We start from the raw sequence: 18178 nt of genomic DNA on the forward strand, positions 1-18178 counted from the left end.
AGAATATATTGTCGGTTAAAAAAACCACGTTCGACAATATTATAAATTAATGAATTTTATAAAATCAATACATTTTCTGTATAAATCATATTGATCTAAATGAGTGGGAAAATTGTTCGATAAGATTTTTTTTAAGCTGACCCAACAGTGTCTTCCATGTGAAAATCATTTAATTTAATCGCACATGTCGCTATTGCAAATTTGATGCCACCAGTGCAAAAATATTTTAAAGATACTTTACTTATAATAGGCTCGAATAGGCGCCAAGTTGAAAATCAATATTTACAATATTAATGGTCGACGGTATTTGTATTTCCATTAGGTATTACAGTTACGTCACTTATATTATTTTACAGATTACTAACGATCAAATGTTATCATTTGTTTTCAGCCTTAAAGCTGAATTTATATTCGTACTACACGCTGTGTTGTGTTTTGTTTTGTATATCCAATACTGGTAACGACACGTCGGTAAAACACGTTTGAACTGATTAAAATATTTAACCCTACACGACACGACCGCGGTGTGCACGTGGAAACCTGGGACAAGTTTATGTTTCAGAATACTACATGCACCACCAAGGTGTGGTTCAGAGATTTTAAAGATCAAAATAAATATTATGTGCTCGACGCGAAATACGAAAACCGGCACCACGAGTGTACGAATATGGACCAACAAATATCGGGCGACGGCAAATCATCGTTTGAAATCCGAACCATCAAGCATATTATTGTGTGCTGTGCCACAGTTTATTGTACATATTAAGCTAACTGGCCACGACCGCTTATTACAGCATAATATCGACTGATGATTTGAAATTTTCGGCACACTATAGAAAATTCACTAGCCACACCTTGCCGGCTGCATATTATAATATAACAAGCCATCCATCAAAAACACTTGTTGTTAGTTCACTTTCCACTGTTGACACACACTCGTGAGGCCGAAAGGATCGAAAAACGGTTTAACCGAGAATCGCAAGATAACTAAACGACGAAGAAAAAGACATCTGTCGTCTCGTATGTCTTTTGTTGTATTCTAAGTAATCATGGTAACGTTCATTAACCAAACATCTTTCGGGAAATGTTCAACGTCGAATTACGTCAACTTTTAGATACGACAGAAGACATAATATCGGACTACCGACGTGAAAACTAACGCAGTTACCTATTGGATATTTCTTTAAGACTGTCCTATGAAAAGGCATATACGTAGGTTTGTGTATATTATGATGTACACTCAAGAGTCACGAACCTTGATAATTTCCCCGACAACGGTTAGTCGGCCTAAGAAAAAAGTGGTCGTCATCAATCTTTTTCTACAACTAATTTAATTCGCATAAGATATTGTGCAGTGTGACGATATAGATACTACTCGTAGTTAAATTATTTTATGGAATTTCATACGAATTTTTGCGAGTCTCATCATTTCCGGTCTGCGTCACTCGTTTGATGTTTTCCAAGGATTGCTGATGGTGGCACCGTTGCGTCGAGGTTATAGGTTAAATTTTTATTAGTCGAGTAATGCCCGCGGTCGCATAAACAGTCACCAAATATTTAACGAATAAATTGTTGGCTAACAGTTCTTAAACATAATTTAATGACCTATAACTGCATGTTCATTAAATTTTAGTGAACCATCAATTAATCAATTTTGTATGCAGCTCGGCATACGAATATTTAAAAATTATAAAAATTAGACTAACCTAATTTAACATAATCTCTTGACTTAAAATTAAAATTTTGAAACTAAGCTAAAAACAAAACAATATAAATCAACATAAATAATTAAATTTCAATGAGGTTATTATTATTATTATATTAACTAACTGATTAGTGATAACACAGATACTATTTCAATCATATTAATTTCTTTTTGATATTAATGTATTATACTTATTATTTAAATTATTTAGGACCTGAAATTAATAATTTAAATTATTTCAAACAATACTCCGTACGAAATAAATAATCAAGTAATTTATTACTATGCGTACCGCGTAGCGTGATGCGTTAAATACGGAAACCGATACCACTAAGTGTATGAAAGTATCATCATACATAGCGTCAATTTAAATTGACGTTCAATAACATTATTGACTAGTGTATAGATAATAGATCTATGTTCAGTACCATATCACGTATCGTATATGCCACCATGCATGTTAACCGTACACCTATGAAAATTAGGAGTTATGCATTTATGATAATTTTATTAATATAAACGTAGTATATTATTAACCGTCAAACTTTCAAAAAAATTATTCAGCAAAACATTGCAGACTACAGCTTGTATGTGGGTGCTCGAGTACCATAGTTGGAGATTATGCGAAGGGCTTATGGAAGTTTCTCGAATAATTACTAAACCTTCTTCGTATAAAAAGCAAATTAAATCTCATTTTCACTAGTATTATTATTTTATAATTATAATAAGAAAAGTATGGTTATGCGAATTTTAATATTTAAACATGTTTAAGTCTCTTCTCCAATTTTACTAAATCTGTACACATTTAAATCGTTTATTTTTTAATAATAATGCATGCGTATACTTTTATGTTTTTGTCACCTAACACGCGTATTTATTTTTTTTAAACTGTTGCATTCATACAATATACGGCATATAAATTGAAATAATTGCGTTAGTACGGTAAAAGTTTGAATATCAAAGCAACTGCAGTTACAACTTTAAGAAAATCTCGCGATATATTATTGGTGATTAGTATCGAGCGGGAATAATTTAATACAGAGCACGCGGTGTATTATTTTCCGGTAGACAACAATAGAAAAACAGAAGAAAAAAAAATAATCGATTTCATATTTAAAGGTACCTCTATGGCTCTATTCATAGATATAATATTATTATAATATACGCGCGTGAAATACGCTTTTGTGTAATCGTCGTCGTCGGAACAGCAGATGATAACGTGCCCCGTACTATTATTATTATTATTATAACTAGTATAAAACGAACCTATGGGTAAAGTGCTCAACGCAGAAAAACGTGTCCGACACGATAAAAATCTCGGCGAGAGAAACATCGTTTACCACTCAACACGCGGCCGCCGCCGCCGCCGCCGCCGGCCGGGCAGATGACGAGGAGACGATTTTATTTTTATGTTTTCCACACATACTCGAGCACAGTGTGTGTGTGTGTGCGCGCGCGAGAGAGAGTAAATAGCAATGGATCGTGCGCGACCGTGCCAATATAATAAATGGAACGACGATAGTCCAGAGACGACGACGGTTGTGTGTATATTGCGTATATATTATAATAAGCATTATTGGCAACAGAAAAAAAGAGAGACACTTAATTATTATCGTCACGCGCAAACGACGACGACGACGATCGAAAACCGGATAGATTCGTTGCGATTCGACTGTCCGAGTGTAGGTTAGTATAATATCATGTATAATAACGGCCGTGTATTGCGGTGATGTCCGACGATATAATTTCTAATATCGCCGTTTAAGGAAATAGTACTTGCTAATATTATTATGCCGGTGACAGATGGGTGCGTAGACGAAAAGCCTTATTTATTAATTAAAAACAGTCGTAAGGGACTCGAGAACGAACGTTTTCCACTCTTATTATGCTTCAAGATCGCGTAAAAAAAAAATTCACAATATTCTCGTCCCGTACGAGCGGATGAAAACGTTTCGATAGAACGCGACCGGTGGTGTAATATTCTTATTTGAACGTCTGCTTTTGCCATCATAGAGCAGACGACGATGCGAGTGTAAGATATTATGTGACCTATTTCCTGTGTAAATTTACTCACAGTCAACACACGAAACACACCGCCTCCGTTAACGGGGAGCGATGGTTATATTATACGGTACGCGTGTGCTCGTGTGTTTGACTAATAATCCGGTAGCGGTTCGTCATGCGTACACACATGCGTACAAACAAACATGCACCCAAAAAGTCTACAACCCTTCTTGGCCCTACGACTCCAACGGCGGTGCGTCGAACTTCGTTGTGTAGTCGCCATGTATTATGTTGGGTTAAATCATGAGGTTAGGGTCAAATTCGTTGCCACTTATTTCTACTTTTAAATTTACATTTTTTGGTTTAGAGCTAAAAATATTATCGTTACCTACGACCATATAAAATAGTTAAAAATGATTATTTTTATTCGTTTGGTTAAATTATTGTTAATTATTATATCATTAGGCTTCCGTGGGCTGTGGTCATGTTAGGTATGTAACTGGTATAAGGTTCCTGAGTTTCGTGATCCTACGAAAAATGAAATGATCACGCGCCACGTTATATAATAATTTTTTAATATCGCTCGGGTTATTCTTCTTAATTTCCATTTGTTTCCGTTTTAATTCACGGCCAATGAACCGTGCAGTGCACGTATACGCGCGATAATAGTGAAATATACGACGCTTTAAAGCTTATTTAAAATGCAAATTCGCCAAAGCGACTACACAGTACACACGTCTATATATAAGTATATACATATATATATAAAACCCGCATGCACTCCTCACGCGGTTTTTTCTCTCATCTTATCCACTCGCATCCAATTATGGGTGCCTGTGCCGGTTTTCGCGTATGCGATATCTTCGTGTATGTGCCTGCGTGTGTGTATTTGCGCACTATACACGCATTATTATATGATAATAATAAAAACGAACCCATAAATCGTGTGCGCGACCGAGACACGTCTCGCGTTTCCCATTAGGGATGAATTAAAAAACCGAATAAAACCGTGCTGGCGCGCATAATAATTATAAATCGCGACGGCATAATTAAAACGCTGCGTCGATGATAATATTATAGTAATCTCGTCGCCGCAGCTCGACGGTTTGGCTCCCGCGCACTACATTATTATTATTATTATTATTATATATATTCGCACGTATAAGAGGTATAAGAGGAAGTGGGGAATATTATTAATTTATATATATTTTTTTTACACCGAAGGACGACGGCGACGACGGTAATAAATGCCACTTTACTCGCGTAATTTTAATCGTTTTTTTCTTTTTTTTTTGCTTATTATATCACGCGTGTAACGAAATAAAGTGAAAAAATCGTCGGCCGATTACACGTTTCGCAGCGCGTTGCGGGGGATTAAATGCGACAAAAAAAAAAAATAAATAAATAAATGAATAAAAAGATCCCAGTGATTTATGTGGACACGCCGCGACATACTACGAGATCGTCTCCTCTCTAAAACATAAAATCCTCATTCGCTTAATGGAAATATGAACATCGTAAATCAATTCGTATATACAATTAAAATATTATATCATATAATTATATATGTACAATTATCAATGCCGACCTGTCCATGTCGCGTGTACGCTCACGATATATATTATAATACTCCTATGTGTATATAAGTAGGTAGGTACACCAAGATTAATGTATGCCATTATATTATATCACCATATCGGTACCGGATTTTTATTATTACAATTATTATTATGACTCAAACTTTAATACTCTAAAAATATACTAAATATATAGTTAAATATGCATTCTGCATTTATATTCGTTTAAAAAATCAAACATATAATATATATTTAAAATAAATCAAAATTTACTGGTGATCAATTAATTTTTTTATTTCCTTATTTTCATAGTGTTTGTCATTGAAGATTATAAAATAAAGGTATAGGTATAACTGAGTTTATTTTACATTTCGGTAGGTTTTAGATAATATCAATATTTACGCTAAGTACAAATTTATTTCAAAATATTTACATTGAAATCTGCCGATTAACATTTAATGACACTCTAAACTATTATGCGTGACTAATTATTTTTTCGATACGCGTAATGGCGGTCGCGAATACCGGATTTGATAATAATATACAACAATAATCGTACACGTAATTGATATGTACGCGCGTAACGTGGTGCAGTAGAATATAAATAAACGAACAGCGTTGCTACCCATTTTTGGTCGTTTCTAATAATGTATAAAGACATTATTCGTGCGCATGACCGGATTATAGACGTATCAAACCGGTCGAAAGCTCGTAATAATGGTAATAATAGTACAAAAACAACAGAGCAGATAGAGAAACGAAAAGAAAATTGTATTTTTTTTACATAGTTTAAACAAACAGTAGTCAATGACAATTAACTAAATTATCATCATTATACATATTATTATAATAATGGACATAATTATATATAATTATGTGTATCTATAATGATTTGCGTCTCGAACATTGCTGTTCCACATTATCATAGACATCAAATTGTTTGATTAATTGTCGTACAAAACCAGGACTAAGTCCGGATTTTTTAATTTCAGGTGAACATTTGCAATCCTCGCTGCTCCACAATTTATCCGTGTAATCTAATCTCATTGCCTTTTTATCGAGATGACAGTTATTGCAGTTACCGTAATTGGGCGCACAATTAGGTAATGAAGATACATAACATTTAGCGACTCTGACTTCTTTTGTAAGTTTTTCCTTTACGATACGTTTAAACTGCGAACCCGTTATTTCCGGGACGAATATTTCCTGTAAAATATATAACATTAATAATTATTGTTATATTATTATATCGTTAATTCCTATATAATGAAACATTGTTTCATTGTTATGATTTGTTTCCTCACATTTTGAATATCGTCAACTTCTGTTTTGACTGATTTTTTAAGACAATCATGACTTTTTGAAAATTTAAGGATTTCATATGAATCAACAGTAATATCATTAGCGTTCCACTGAACTCCGACATCACGTTTAAATGTTATTACAGCAGCAGTAGATGATATATTTACATATAAATTGTTATTTACTGCCATGTTACCATAATCGGATCCGTCTAACAACTGCAACATAACATAGTTCTTTGGTTAATATTGAGTAGACACCTACATTTTTATTTCATTAAGTTTCAAATTACCTTGCCGTTTATTGAATTACCGTGATAAATATTTTTGACATGTCCCGTTGAAAACTTGTCATTTGTTGCACGCCGACTATTGCCCTGAACTAAAAACGAATTATAACAATAAATACAAACGTGTTATTGTCTATGATAAAAATGTCTATACTATAGATGTCTGATCCTTTGTAATTTAGACATAGTACTCCGGACCGACACTGATCTGCTACAGACATCTCAGGGTTACTTTTTGATGACCCGGGAATCCATGCTTTAATTCCCATACCTCTGATATAGTTCAAGTACTTTTTAAGTTCATCTAAAAAAATAATACCATTATATCGATAAATACAATAAAATATTATACACATGACGTTAGTATGAACCGTTTTTTATTTAAAAAATAAATAATCATTACTGGCATATAAGATTTGCAACTATAGTGATTAATACCACGTTGACAGAGTTGTTTATGTCATAGAGAGTATGAATATTTTAATTAATTTATAAAAAATCAAAAGTCATACAAGTAACGTATTACGATGCATTATTCTTACGTAACAACATATAAATGCATACGGCCATAATGCAATAACAGAGTATTAAGATTAGATCACACCGACAAATACTAGTTAAGCTTGAATAACAAAATTCAAGCCAAAGTCAATGAATTCCGAAGTTATTCCTGATTCTGTATGACAATTAATTCAAAGTTTTGACGTCTGTGAGAATGCGGAATAGCCAAGACCAAGTCATAAAACGCTATTAAAAATGATGTATTTATTGTTATTAAAAAATATAAATATTATACTTGATTAGATATTTGGATCAATAATAAATTTATATTTATTTATAATTTAATATAATATTAATTATTTTAAATGATTATTGGTCGAACCCCAAGTGTTTAAACATAACGCACGTGTTAACAACAATGTTATGAAATATTATATTTAAAAATATTCTACTTACTGGCAGCAGACTGAATTGGAAAGAAAATTAACTTAAAATATGTAGAGCAGATCAACATATAACACAGTGCAACTACATAATTAAACGATGGAAGGTATTCCCCAATTTTTGTAAATAGTGTAGTATTTTTTTACGTATAAAGCAATATTTAATGATGATGAGTGCAAAAGTGTCGAAAGAATTAAAAAATTGATTTTCGAACGGTTATTGGGTATTTAAGTTGAAATCAGCTGATAAAACTTAACGGATAACAGGTGTCTTTTACATAATTTTACACGTTTGATTTTGGCGAGACGTCAAATTGAATTAATTGTACGGTATTCTCGTGTTGATGATATTCGAACATAATTAATTACTTTATGATATTCTGATACTGATGTAATGAAGCGTAGGTATTTCTCTTACCTTCCATTTTCTTGTCCATTTCCAAAAAGTTTTACGAAATCTTTAGTTGTACAATGGTTTTTGTATAAATCGTAGAACAAATCTGTGGACAATGTGTATTATAATCAATAAATATTATTTTTTTACCAGAACTGTTAAATATCTCCAAATGTAAAATACCCAATAAAAAAAAAAAAATCATAAATAAATAAAAATCAAGATTAAGGGCATATTCATTCTTTTACTGTATCATTTAAAAGACACGTCAAAACAAAACACTCAAATGAAAAAAAAGAAACCAATAATGAATTATTCTAACGCCGATATGTATATATTTAACTGTTATCGATATTAAAATGTTACAGTATATAATCAAAATTTTTTTTTATGTTCGGTGAAAATAAATTTAAAAAAATGAAAATTTACTTACTCTTAATTGTACTTCCAGTAATGTGCACTAGAAGATTAATATATTTTAACCATACGAATATTTTACTTTCGAATACAAATAAAATATTATGATTTATATTAAGCATTCGTTATTTTTAACATAGATCTTCCACTATTGTTTAGTATTTTCGAAGTATATTTTCTACCATAGCAGTCATTAAAAAGTCATATACATCATAAACAGCTGATCCATTTAATAGTATTTTATTATAAATTCTTTATTAATTGTTCAAGCAGTGATATTGAATTTCTTTGGAACATTTTTTCTCATGTGGTCAGTATTTATTTTTTTGCATGATATTTATAATAAATTATTAATTTACCTACAAAATACTATTATAGACAATAATTTAAAAAATTTCAAGCGGTATATTTATTTTAGAGTTGAACTACCTAATACATAGTTATACAAATTATTAAATATTATCTTCGACTTTCACGTATTATATCTCATAAATCATTTACCACTTCATTTATCACCGTGTTGGCTTTTGATTAGTTTATTATTATTAATATATTTTGTGTTTTTACTGAAAAGCTATTATTATAATAGCTGAATTGATTATTATTAGTTGTAAATATTTGTTATTAATATTAATACATGTACCACGAAAACAGTTATTGCGATTAGTATGTGTAAAAAGGTGATCAACAATTATTCATCTTAAATTTGACTGACTAATATTTAAAACATTTATAATGTAATACCATTGATTATATATTATTATTATTTTTATATATAATCAATGATTATACTTATATATTCTCCTCTATTATTATTCATATTATACTTAATTATATTTCCCAATAATTAGTTGAAGTTCTGGAAATTAACATATAATATTCTATACCAAGCGTATTGTGTATATAATTAAATCGTAGTTATGTATCAAATAGTATGTATTCATCATATAGGTAATAGGTATTATAATATTATATGTAGGTGGGACTTGATATAACCACGAATTATTTAATTTATATAAACCCGTCAAAATTACAACAGGTTTAATTTATAAAATTTAAATGCCGGTTTTGTCGTACTAAATGATTCGTGTTTAAGGCAAACAGTGGTATAGGTCTATCGGGTCACTAAATATTATAATGCGGATTAAATAAAAAAAAATCTCAAAAGACAGTGGTTTGCCCAGATGTCATAGTGATTTATTAGTAATATAATGCATGGACAATATAATATATAATATAATAATCCACAATGACTACAATAACATACTATAACAGTTATTGTTATATGATTATTAACTGCATTCTGTAGAGACAAACATTTACTAAAACATAAGAATCTATGCAATTATTACTTCTATTTTATAAAAAAAAGCTGTTACCTACATTTTAGATACCAGACACCAGTTCAATAATAATTCCGTAGACTTTTAGTCGATAGGAAATTGTTTAAAATTTATGAACCACATTGCTGATGATATTTTAGTAATTACTAACATACTACAGTAACTATTCTAACTATAAAATTATATATCAATTATAAATAAATGTTTTTTGTTAAATATATTTGTTTTGAAAAAGTGTAGGTGCCGATTCTATATTACTGTTATCTAAATGAGTATAAATATTATTTTGCTATTTTTTATTACATATTAATTATCGTAGAATTTACCTACTAATTTTCATAGTTTTAATAAAAATATATACAACCAATAAAATAAATACATATCATTGTGTCCGGTTTTGAATATAAAACTTAATATCTCGGTCGGTTGACCTTGAATTTGAATGACGTTTCTTATAAGAATTATCAAAGTATAATTTTTAGAGAAATTTTAACTCTTTGAGTGTGTGAATTGGAATTTATTTTAAAATTTTAAATTAGCAACTGAATGGTACACAATACAAATTGTAATACTTCCTATAATAATAATTATGAACAAATAATATTTATAATAGTAATCCGCAATGTATAGTTTAACTTATAAACCTATGGTATAATCGGATTTCCGGTATGATGAGCGATTTAATAACAGATTTTGTTATGTTATAAAAGTGAACGTCGTCTGAGATCGTATTTTGCGGTCTCTGCTAATAAATAGAAGCCGATAATGTGGTCGTATTTCAATCATCGATGCAATTCTGGACCGTCGGATGTATAGATTCGTACACATACGCGTGTTCGTATATAATACGATATGTAAGATAATATACGTGGACTTGGTAAAATTTCTCCTTTTAACAGTGTACTGATGATGTTGTGTATATAGCTCACAAACGACGTAGCCAACGGTTTTTTTTTATTCTTTATTAATGCTTGACGAAATTATGGCCATAACTCTTTCTACATAATTCATATTTTTTCCATGCCTATATAATATTATTTATACCTACTGCTTACTTAATTTTCTTCTTTCACTACGTGTTATTAATTGAACAACCTGCAGCAATTCAGCAGTATAGATTTCCAGTGCATTTTTAATTTTAGTTACACAAGAATTGTTGCCTTTATATATTTTGAAGTTTATTCTATTGATTCGTAAACATTTGCATCCAATCACCTTTTAAATGTGATGATGGGCGTATTTCGGCTATATACCATGATATATAGTATAATATATATATTATATACCAATAGCCAATATAGTTATTGCTATTAAACGATCGTATTAAATTCTCGAAATAAATTTGTTGAAAAATCTATTATGATCATTAGTGATCATATATCATAAATATATTTTTTTAAAGAAGTTCGAATATCGAGTACCTATGCATAATATTTATGTAATAGTGGTTTATTGTAATAATTCTGTAGCGAATGTGATTATAAATCCAAAATATTAAACACAGTTGACTTGATTTTATACAACCATTGATTAAATTTCATCGAGTAAACACAATAAAAAATGTGTTCCTAACTCCTTTCTCATTAGTGGAAACCGTTGTTTCAGAACCAGTTTTTTTTTATCCTTGTTTCAGATTTTAATCTATAAAGATCAGATGAATGTCTATTGGAATAACAATGATATTTAATTTTTACTATATTACAAACAAAATACATACAGTTATTATACTCTGTTCCTCGATGATTATTTGTTTCTTTATAATTTTATTCTTGAAAAATGAAGTTCTATAAAGGTATAGTTTTTATAAAAACAAGTAAAAAAACAACACAAATAAATCATTTTCTAAAAAATTTATATTTATACTTAAAAAGGGTGTTTTTAATCTTTTAAAAAAAATGAATAAACAACAGAAGAAATGATTGTTTATAAGACTATACATACATAGTAGTTTATAATTTTAATTGACACTAAAATAGTATACGATCATAATTTCTAAGATTGAAATAACTGTTTTAAATATTTCATTTATTTTCGTATAGTTAACTTAAATGAATAATAATATAATATAATTATGATATCCACCGCTAATAACGATTAAGGAACAACCATATAAGTCAAACAATTTAAATAATTTGTATGTTAACAAGTTAATTTTTATTTTATATATAACTTTTGTACATGGCCCATTGCAGATTATAATATGGAAAATGGTAATAATTAAATAAATACTTTTTTTTAGTACACAACGTTTAAACAAATTCCAATATGCGTGATAATTGGATTATTAATGCTAGTCATAAAATATATTTGTAGAATATGTAAATGTATGTAAATTGAAATTGAATCGATAATTGCCGTTAATATTTCACGATTTTACATTGCATTGGTATTTTGAAAAAACACGATTTAAATATTTACGATCATATTATATAGCATATAGGTATTTGATTTTATAATTATTTTCATTTATAATAGTCAACTATTTGTGAAATAGTGTTTGTCATTTTTTATTACACTAGTTGCTTTATTAAAGTAATATACCAAATCATATTTGCATTTATTTACAACTACATAATATTAAACATTTTTATTATTGTTTTATTTAATTTTGTTTATTGACATCTGCTGTAGGATTACACTTTAACAAGCGTTTTAGATGCCAAATCAGTGAATAAAATAAAAAAAAATAACACTGTGAATGCCATTTATAAATAGAAATGTCTACACATAGCTTATGCTAATATAGTCTATAGTCTATACTATCATCACATGTTTGATTTCATTTTTAATAATCATAAATCATATATGACTGTGTGTATGGGTGTGGGTGTGTATAATTTTAATAATTTTAAAACGTCTAAAATTTAATTGAAAAGTTAAATATCTAATTATCGTAAATATATTATATACATATTTATTTATACCTGCAATTCCTACGGAAAAAAATTCAACTGGTATATCAATGCATGATAATAAAATTATTATATAAAAGTCATAGTAGAGTTTATCAAGTTTCTGTGGTTAGCTTCTTATGAATAATAACTATAACTAAAGCAGTTTGAGGAATAATCGTTAATGTTACATTAAAATATTTAATTTTGTTAAAATTTGAACTTCAATTGTTTATAAAGAAAACTGCGACTTTATATTTTAAAATGTATTTTAGAAAAAATCATAAGGCATCATCTGCTAAACATTTAAATTTTTAAAATTAAAATTTTAACTAAAAAATAATTTGCAAATTTTTGTGATTTTAATGCATTTCATCTACGTTTGAACTTCAAATGTGTGGAACAGAAAAAAAAGTAAAATGCAAGGGTAGTATGACCCAATTTGGCCATTTAAATAATTATAATAATATAATATTCGTCCCGATACAATATTATCCTACGCTAATAACACGAGACAATTTTGTATTATATCAAATTATGCAGATTACCACTAGGTATTTAAAGTAATAATTATAATATACATATAAATATAACGTTTCACGACGCCACTATTATCCTATTATTGGTCGAAGATTTATTATTATAGCATAATTCTAATTCTTAAAGTATAAGCTCCTAAACATATAGTGACTATAAACATATACTTATTATTTTTTAGAATTGTTTTATGGTATTTTCTAATGTTTATCTAGAGCATTTAAATCCGAACTTCAATTATTCTAATTTTCATCGAGATGCGATGTATTTATACTGTATACGCATGTATATTATTATTTATTAAACGTCTACCAATAATTAAAAATATTATACATAAAAATGTCACCAGAGCTAAGAGGATTTGTATGTTTACCCGTATTGCGTTACACACGGATAATGTAAGTACGACGATGACTACATCATCATACAATAATAATAATAATAATAATAATAATAAACAAATATTTGACTAATACCTAATATTATTATATTGTTTAAGTCTCCTAACTAGTCGTCGTCGTCGTACGATTGTTTGTAATGGCATATGTGTTGTTTTCTTAAACTACATGATATATACATATTGTCTGAACGTTTTATATTTATATTATTGTTGTACTTATTTTCAAAGCGTATATCCCTTTCCACAGCCCTCAGCGGGGGGATAGTTGTATCACGCAGGGTGCATGATCTAAGAGCTATCGTACAATACTTTAATATTATATTATATTATTTATATTGAATTATAATAAAAAATAAATCATATTATATTATAAAGACGCAGGCACACTAGTGGTGTTATTATAATTTCATCGGTGCCCAAATAAATTTCCCATCGGAATGCCCCACCGTTCACTGAGGCTCACAGCAGCACGCACCAAACACCAACGAATATTATGTGCTTTTCACATAATGATAATAATTATGCTATTTAAAAATATTTAAAAACAACAATTATAAATAATAGTATTATTGTTAGACCGTGCGACTACGAGCCGTGAAGAGGTAATAGTTTTTATTTTTTAGTATTATTATTGTCGCCGCGCGTGTTTTATGTTTTTTTACTATTCTCATTGATGTGCCCTGCGGATTGACTGGCGTGTGATTTTGAAATTGAACTCTTTGAATTTATCGATTTATTCTCAATCATCAGTCTTATAATTTATCTTCAAGTAGAATAATATCCCAATCATTTATTAACAACGAAAACTTATTTATTTTTCAAATATATGATATATATCATAATATATATATATATGGTTTTATCGCCATAAAACATTTGTAAATTAATATTCATCTGTTAAAATAATTATACCATACTGTTCTAATTTGTTTTTGAATTAAACATCACAAAATTGAAATCATTGCTCTCGAGTAAATCTTCGTATACAGACACAAATAAAAACGATAAATTTGATAATTGAAATGAATATTATAATACTATACTAAGTGATCTGTATTTCGAATATGTGCTATAATTTTTTAATTCGTGGGCAGTTAAATATTTATGTACAAAAAAATCATTGGTTATATTAAATAGGGCCCGCAATTCTCCGTTGTCTATAATTTTTACTCTCACGAGTTAAATTTTCCTAAGAGCGTAGATATATACTATATATATATATATATAGTATTGACCGTAAACGTTTATCACGTGTATACTACACGTAGAGACAAAAGGACAAACGGTTCGCTACAATACAATGATTGATACATCATATGCAGTTTTACGGCAAACTGCAGTCAACGAGAACATGATGCGCATTATCATTATTATCATAACGACGTGCGTGTTATACCTACACCCTCTGCTGTAGTGACGAATAATCATATTACATTATTATTATGTAGGTAGGTACGCGAGGCGTTTTATTGTGTGCGCCTTGATTAGGCACACCGAGAGAATATAACAATAATATTATATATGATCCGCGTGTATACGTCGGCTCAGTGTAGAAAACATCATTATCGTCCTCGGCCGCTGCCGCCAATTGCTCTTACACACCGTAACCTGAATGTATACATATACTGCTCGTGTACCTATATAATATGTGTGTGTTGTTTTTTTCACCTCTGTATAATATACACACGCGCACACACCCTGATCCTCCTACCTTTACTGTCGCTGCCGAAATGCCGCCGCCACCACCGCCGCCGCCGCCGCCATCACACCCCCATAGGCAATTTTTCGAGCCAGGGGGTAACCGCCCCGATCGATTTTGAATCCGATTTTGGAAGGAAAAAAAAATATAAAGACCGGCCCAAACCGATTTTCAACCCGGCCTGTCCTACAATACTGTGTGCTGCAGGTAAACGCCGTCGTCTCCACCGTCGTGTCGTTATAAGTATATTGTATTTTAGTAGTCCCGTCGTCCTAATATACGCTCACTACAGGTTATATAATAACAGTATGGATAGGGTACGTATAGGTCGTATATTATGTGTATATTTATAAATAAAATATGTACGTGTATGTATATAGGTATAATGCACGTGCAGGAGGATCTATTATAATACGTGTCGGTTCGTTCACGCTGTAATACAGACATTATCACCGCGTGTTTATAATAAATAGGTAGTAACGATTCTTCCTGATGTTAAGGTGTAACCTTTGCCTTGTAATTTTCCCTTTTTATTTTTTCTGCCATAGCTACTGCAATACTACTGTAACTGTTGCGGTTGTGGATCCGAATTCCAACGTCGTTGACGTCATGGTGAATATTATCCGTCACCGATAAAATTGATAAAAAAAAATTGGTACTTAACCCAGTCATTTCAATGTATCGGTCCAAATAACCTGTATATACATTTTTTAGTTATATTATCAGTCTTACTCAAACGTACAGTGACTATGTGTCTATGTATTACATAGTCTTTATTTTATAAAATATACATATTAACCTAACTTATACAATACAGTGTATACAGTGTATGTATAACTATAAGACATTTATAGCTGTATAAATAAAAAATATATATCAACAACAATTTATTTTGCAAATAATACAAATATCTAGAAAATTTCAATTTAAATACTTACTATGAAATAAACTAATAATTGACACATTAAGTACTTATATTATATTTTAATTTAATTTAATAGCTGTATAGTATTATGTTAATATCTAGCACAAATACAATCTATTTATTTGTATTATATATATGTACTCAAATCGTCAACAGTTTATTTTTTACTTTTATAATTCTTCAAGTTTGTTTGACTATAGATTTTAATACGTATAATACTTACTTGATCACACATTTATGCTATTATAAATGATTGCAGTGCGTGCCACTGCCACAATATGTATAATATTATACAAGTAAATAATAAAAACAGTGAAGCTTGAAGCAAATAAACCTATAACAATTATATTTCTCTTCCAGAAAATTGAAATATTTAGTAAATACGCTTCAATATCTAATAATAACAGTAATACAATATTATTCATAAATCATCCTGCAGAGTATTGAGTGATTTCAACTAGGTATACCTGATATTTAAGGCGTATCCAGAAAAAAATTAGGATTATTATACGCTAACATATAAGCCTATATAATTTCATAGTTTATGCCTATGATTTCGATAAACCACATAGGTATTTGTTCATTATTTAGGCGTATAAATAGAACAATATTTATAATGTAGAAAGTCAAACAATAATATTATAACAACTTAGGTAATGCATGAACAGACGATTGCGTTTAGTACTTCAATAAGATAAAATAAAGAGCAGATATTGTATTTAGGTCTGCGTGAAAAAAATATCTATTAATTTTATTATCTGGTATTAATACTAATAATAAAGATATCTGTTTTAAAAAGAGATACAATATGACTATAAGAGTATATTATAAATATAAGTGCAATATCACCACTTCATATAATAATCCATTTTAAGAATATAGACATTTTAATCACTACACGCGTATGGCATGCTCGAACTTTGATATTTTTTTCTAAACATATAAAACATTATAGTGTTGAACACAATATTGTATGGTAATTCTTTTGAGGATCGTAATTGTTGTTTATTTTATTGAAAGCATTTAGTAAATAAACTTTATATGTATATATTGCGCGTTTAAACTATTTTAACTCTTGCGGCATATATAGTTATACTTCTTTGACCAATATTTTTATTCTAAAAATACATAGTTATTTAAATATTATATATAATACGTATATATGTATATTATATTCACCGAAATCTATCTTAAATCGTCTGAAAACCATACAATTCAGGCCAACCAAATCTACCAATGTCATTCTACCTTAAAATTAAAAAAAATTAAAATATAAAATTGCTTACTTTAGAGCGCGATGCCAAGTAATTTCTATTATTTGGCTAATTTTCTATTCGGGATCAAAAATAGACTTCCGGTCTTAAATCGAGCGCATCTAGCTGGTGTCATCGCGGTGTTATTTCACAACCAGCAACCGTATCGTTGCAAAAACGTTGCGTTTTACACATTTTGATTGTGATAGTTCAGGTTAAATAATACATAGTCATAAATTTTAGGTCTAAGTGTTTTTGGCTCTCAAACAAACATTTTATAAATTGAAACATTTCGTTTGTGTGCAGAGTTATAACGCCACTCTATTCATATTTCGTTTTAAAAACGAAATACCCAATAAAAGAAATATACATATAGCCGTTTATATTCGTACATAAATAATATGGTATACTGTTTGTTAAATTATATCAATTTTTAGAATATTTTAATGAAGTTTATACTATTTAATGACGTTAAACCGAGTTAATTTAGTCAAATAC

The 18178-nt window shown here is 29.5% G+C and overlaps 1 protein-coding gene across 1 annotated transcript; it reads right to left on the minus strand.

Annotated features, from left to right (window-relative positions):
• Window positions 1–6168: 6168 nt before the first annotated feature.
• Window positions 6169–7098, minus strand: LOC113552657. Its single transcript, XM_026955503.1, has 4 exons — window positions 7032–7098; window positions 6881–6969; window positions 6591–6806; window positions 6169–6492 (listed from the first exon to the last, which is right to left on the minus strand). Exons 1-4 carry the CDS (start codon window positions 7096–7098, stop codon window positions 6169–6171), a joined length of 696 nt encoding a protein of 231 aa, XP_026811304.1.
• Between the last annotated feature and the right edge of the window lie 11080 nt (window positions 7099–18178).

This window comes from Rhopalosiphum maidis, chromosome 2, assembly GCF_003676215.2.
Source record: "Rhopalosiphum maidis isolate BTI-1 chromosome 2, ASM367621v3, whole genome shotgun sequence".
In the NCBI taxonomy this organism is placed as follows: Eukaryota; Metazoa; Arthropoda; class Insecta; order Hemiptera; family Aphididae; genus Rhopalosiphum; species Rhopalosiphum maidis.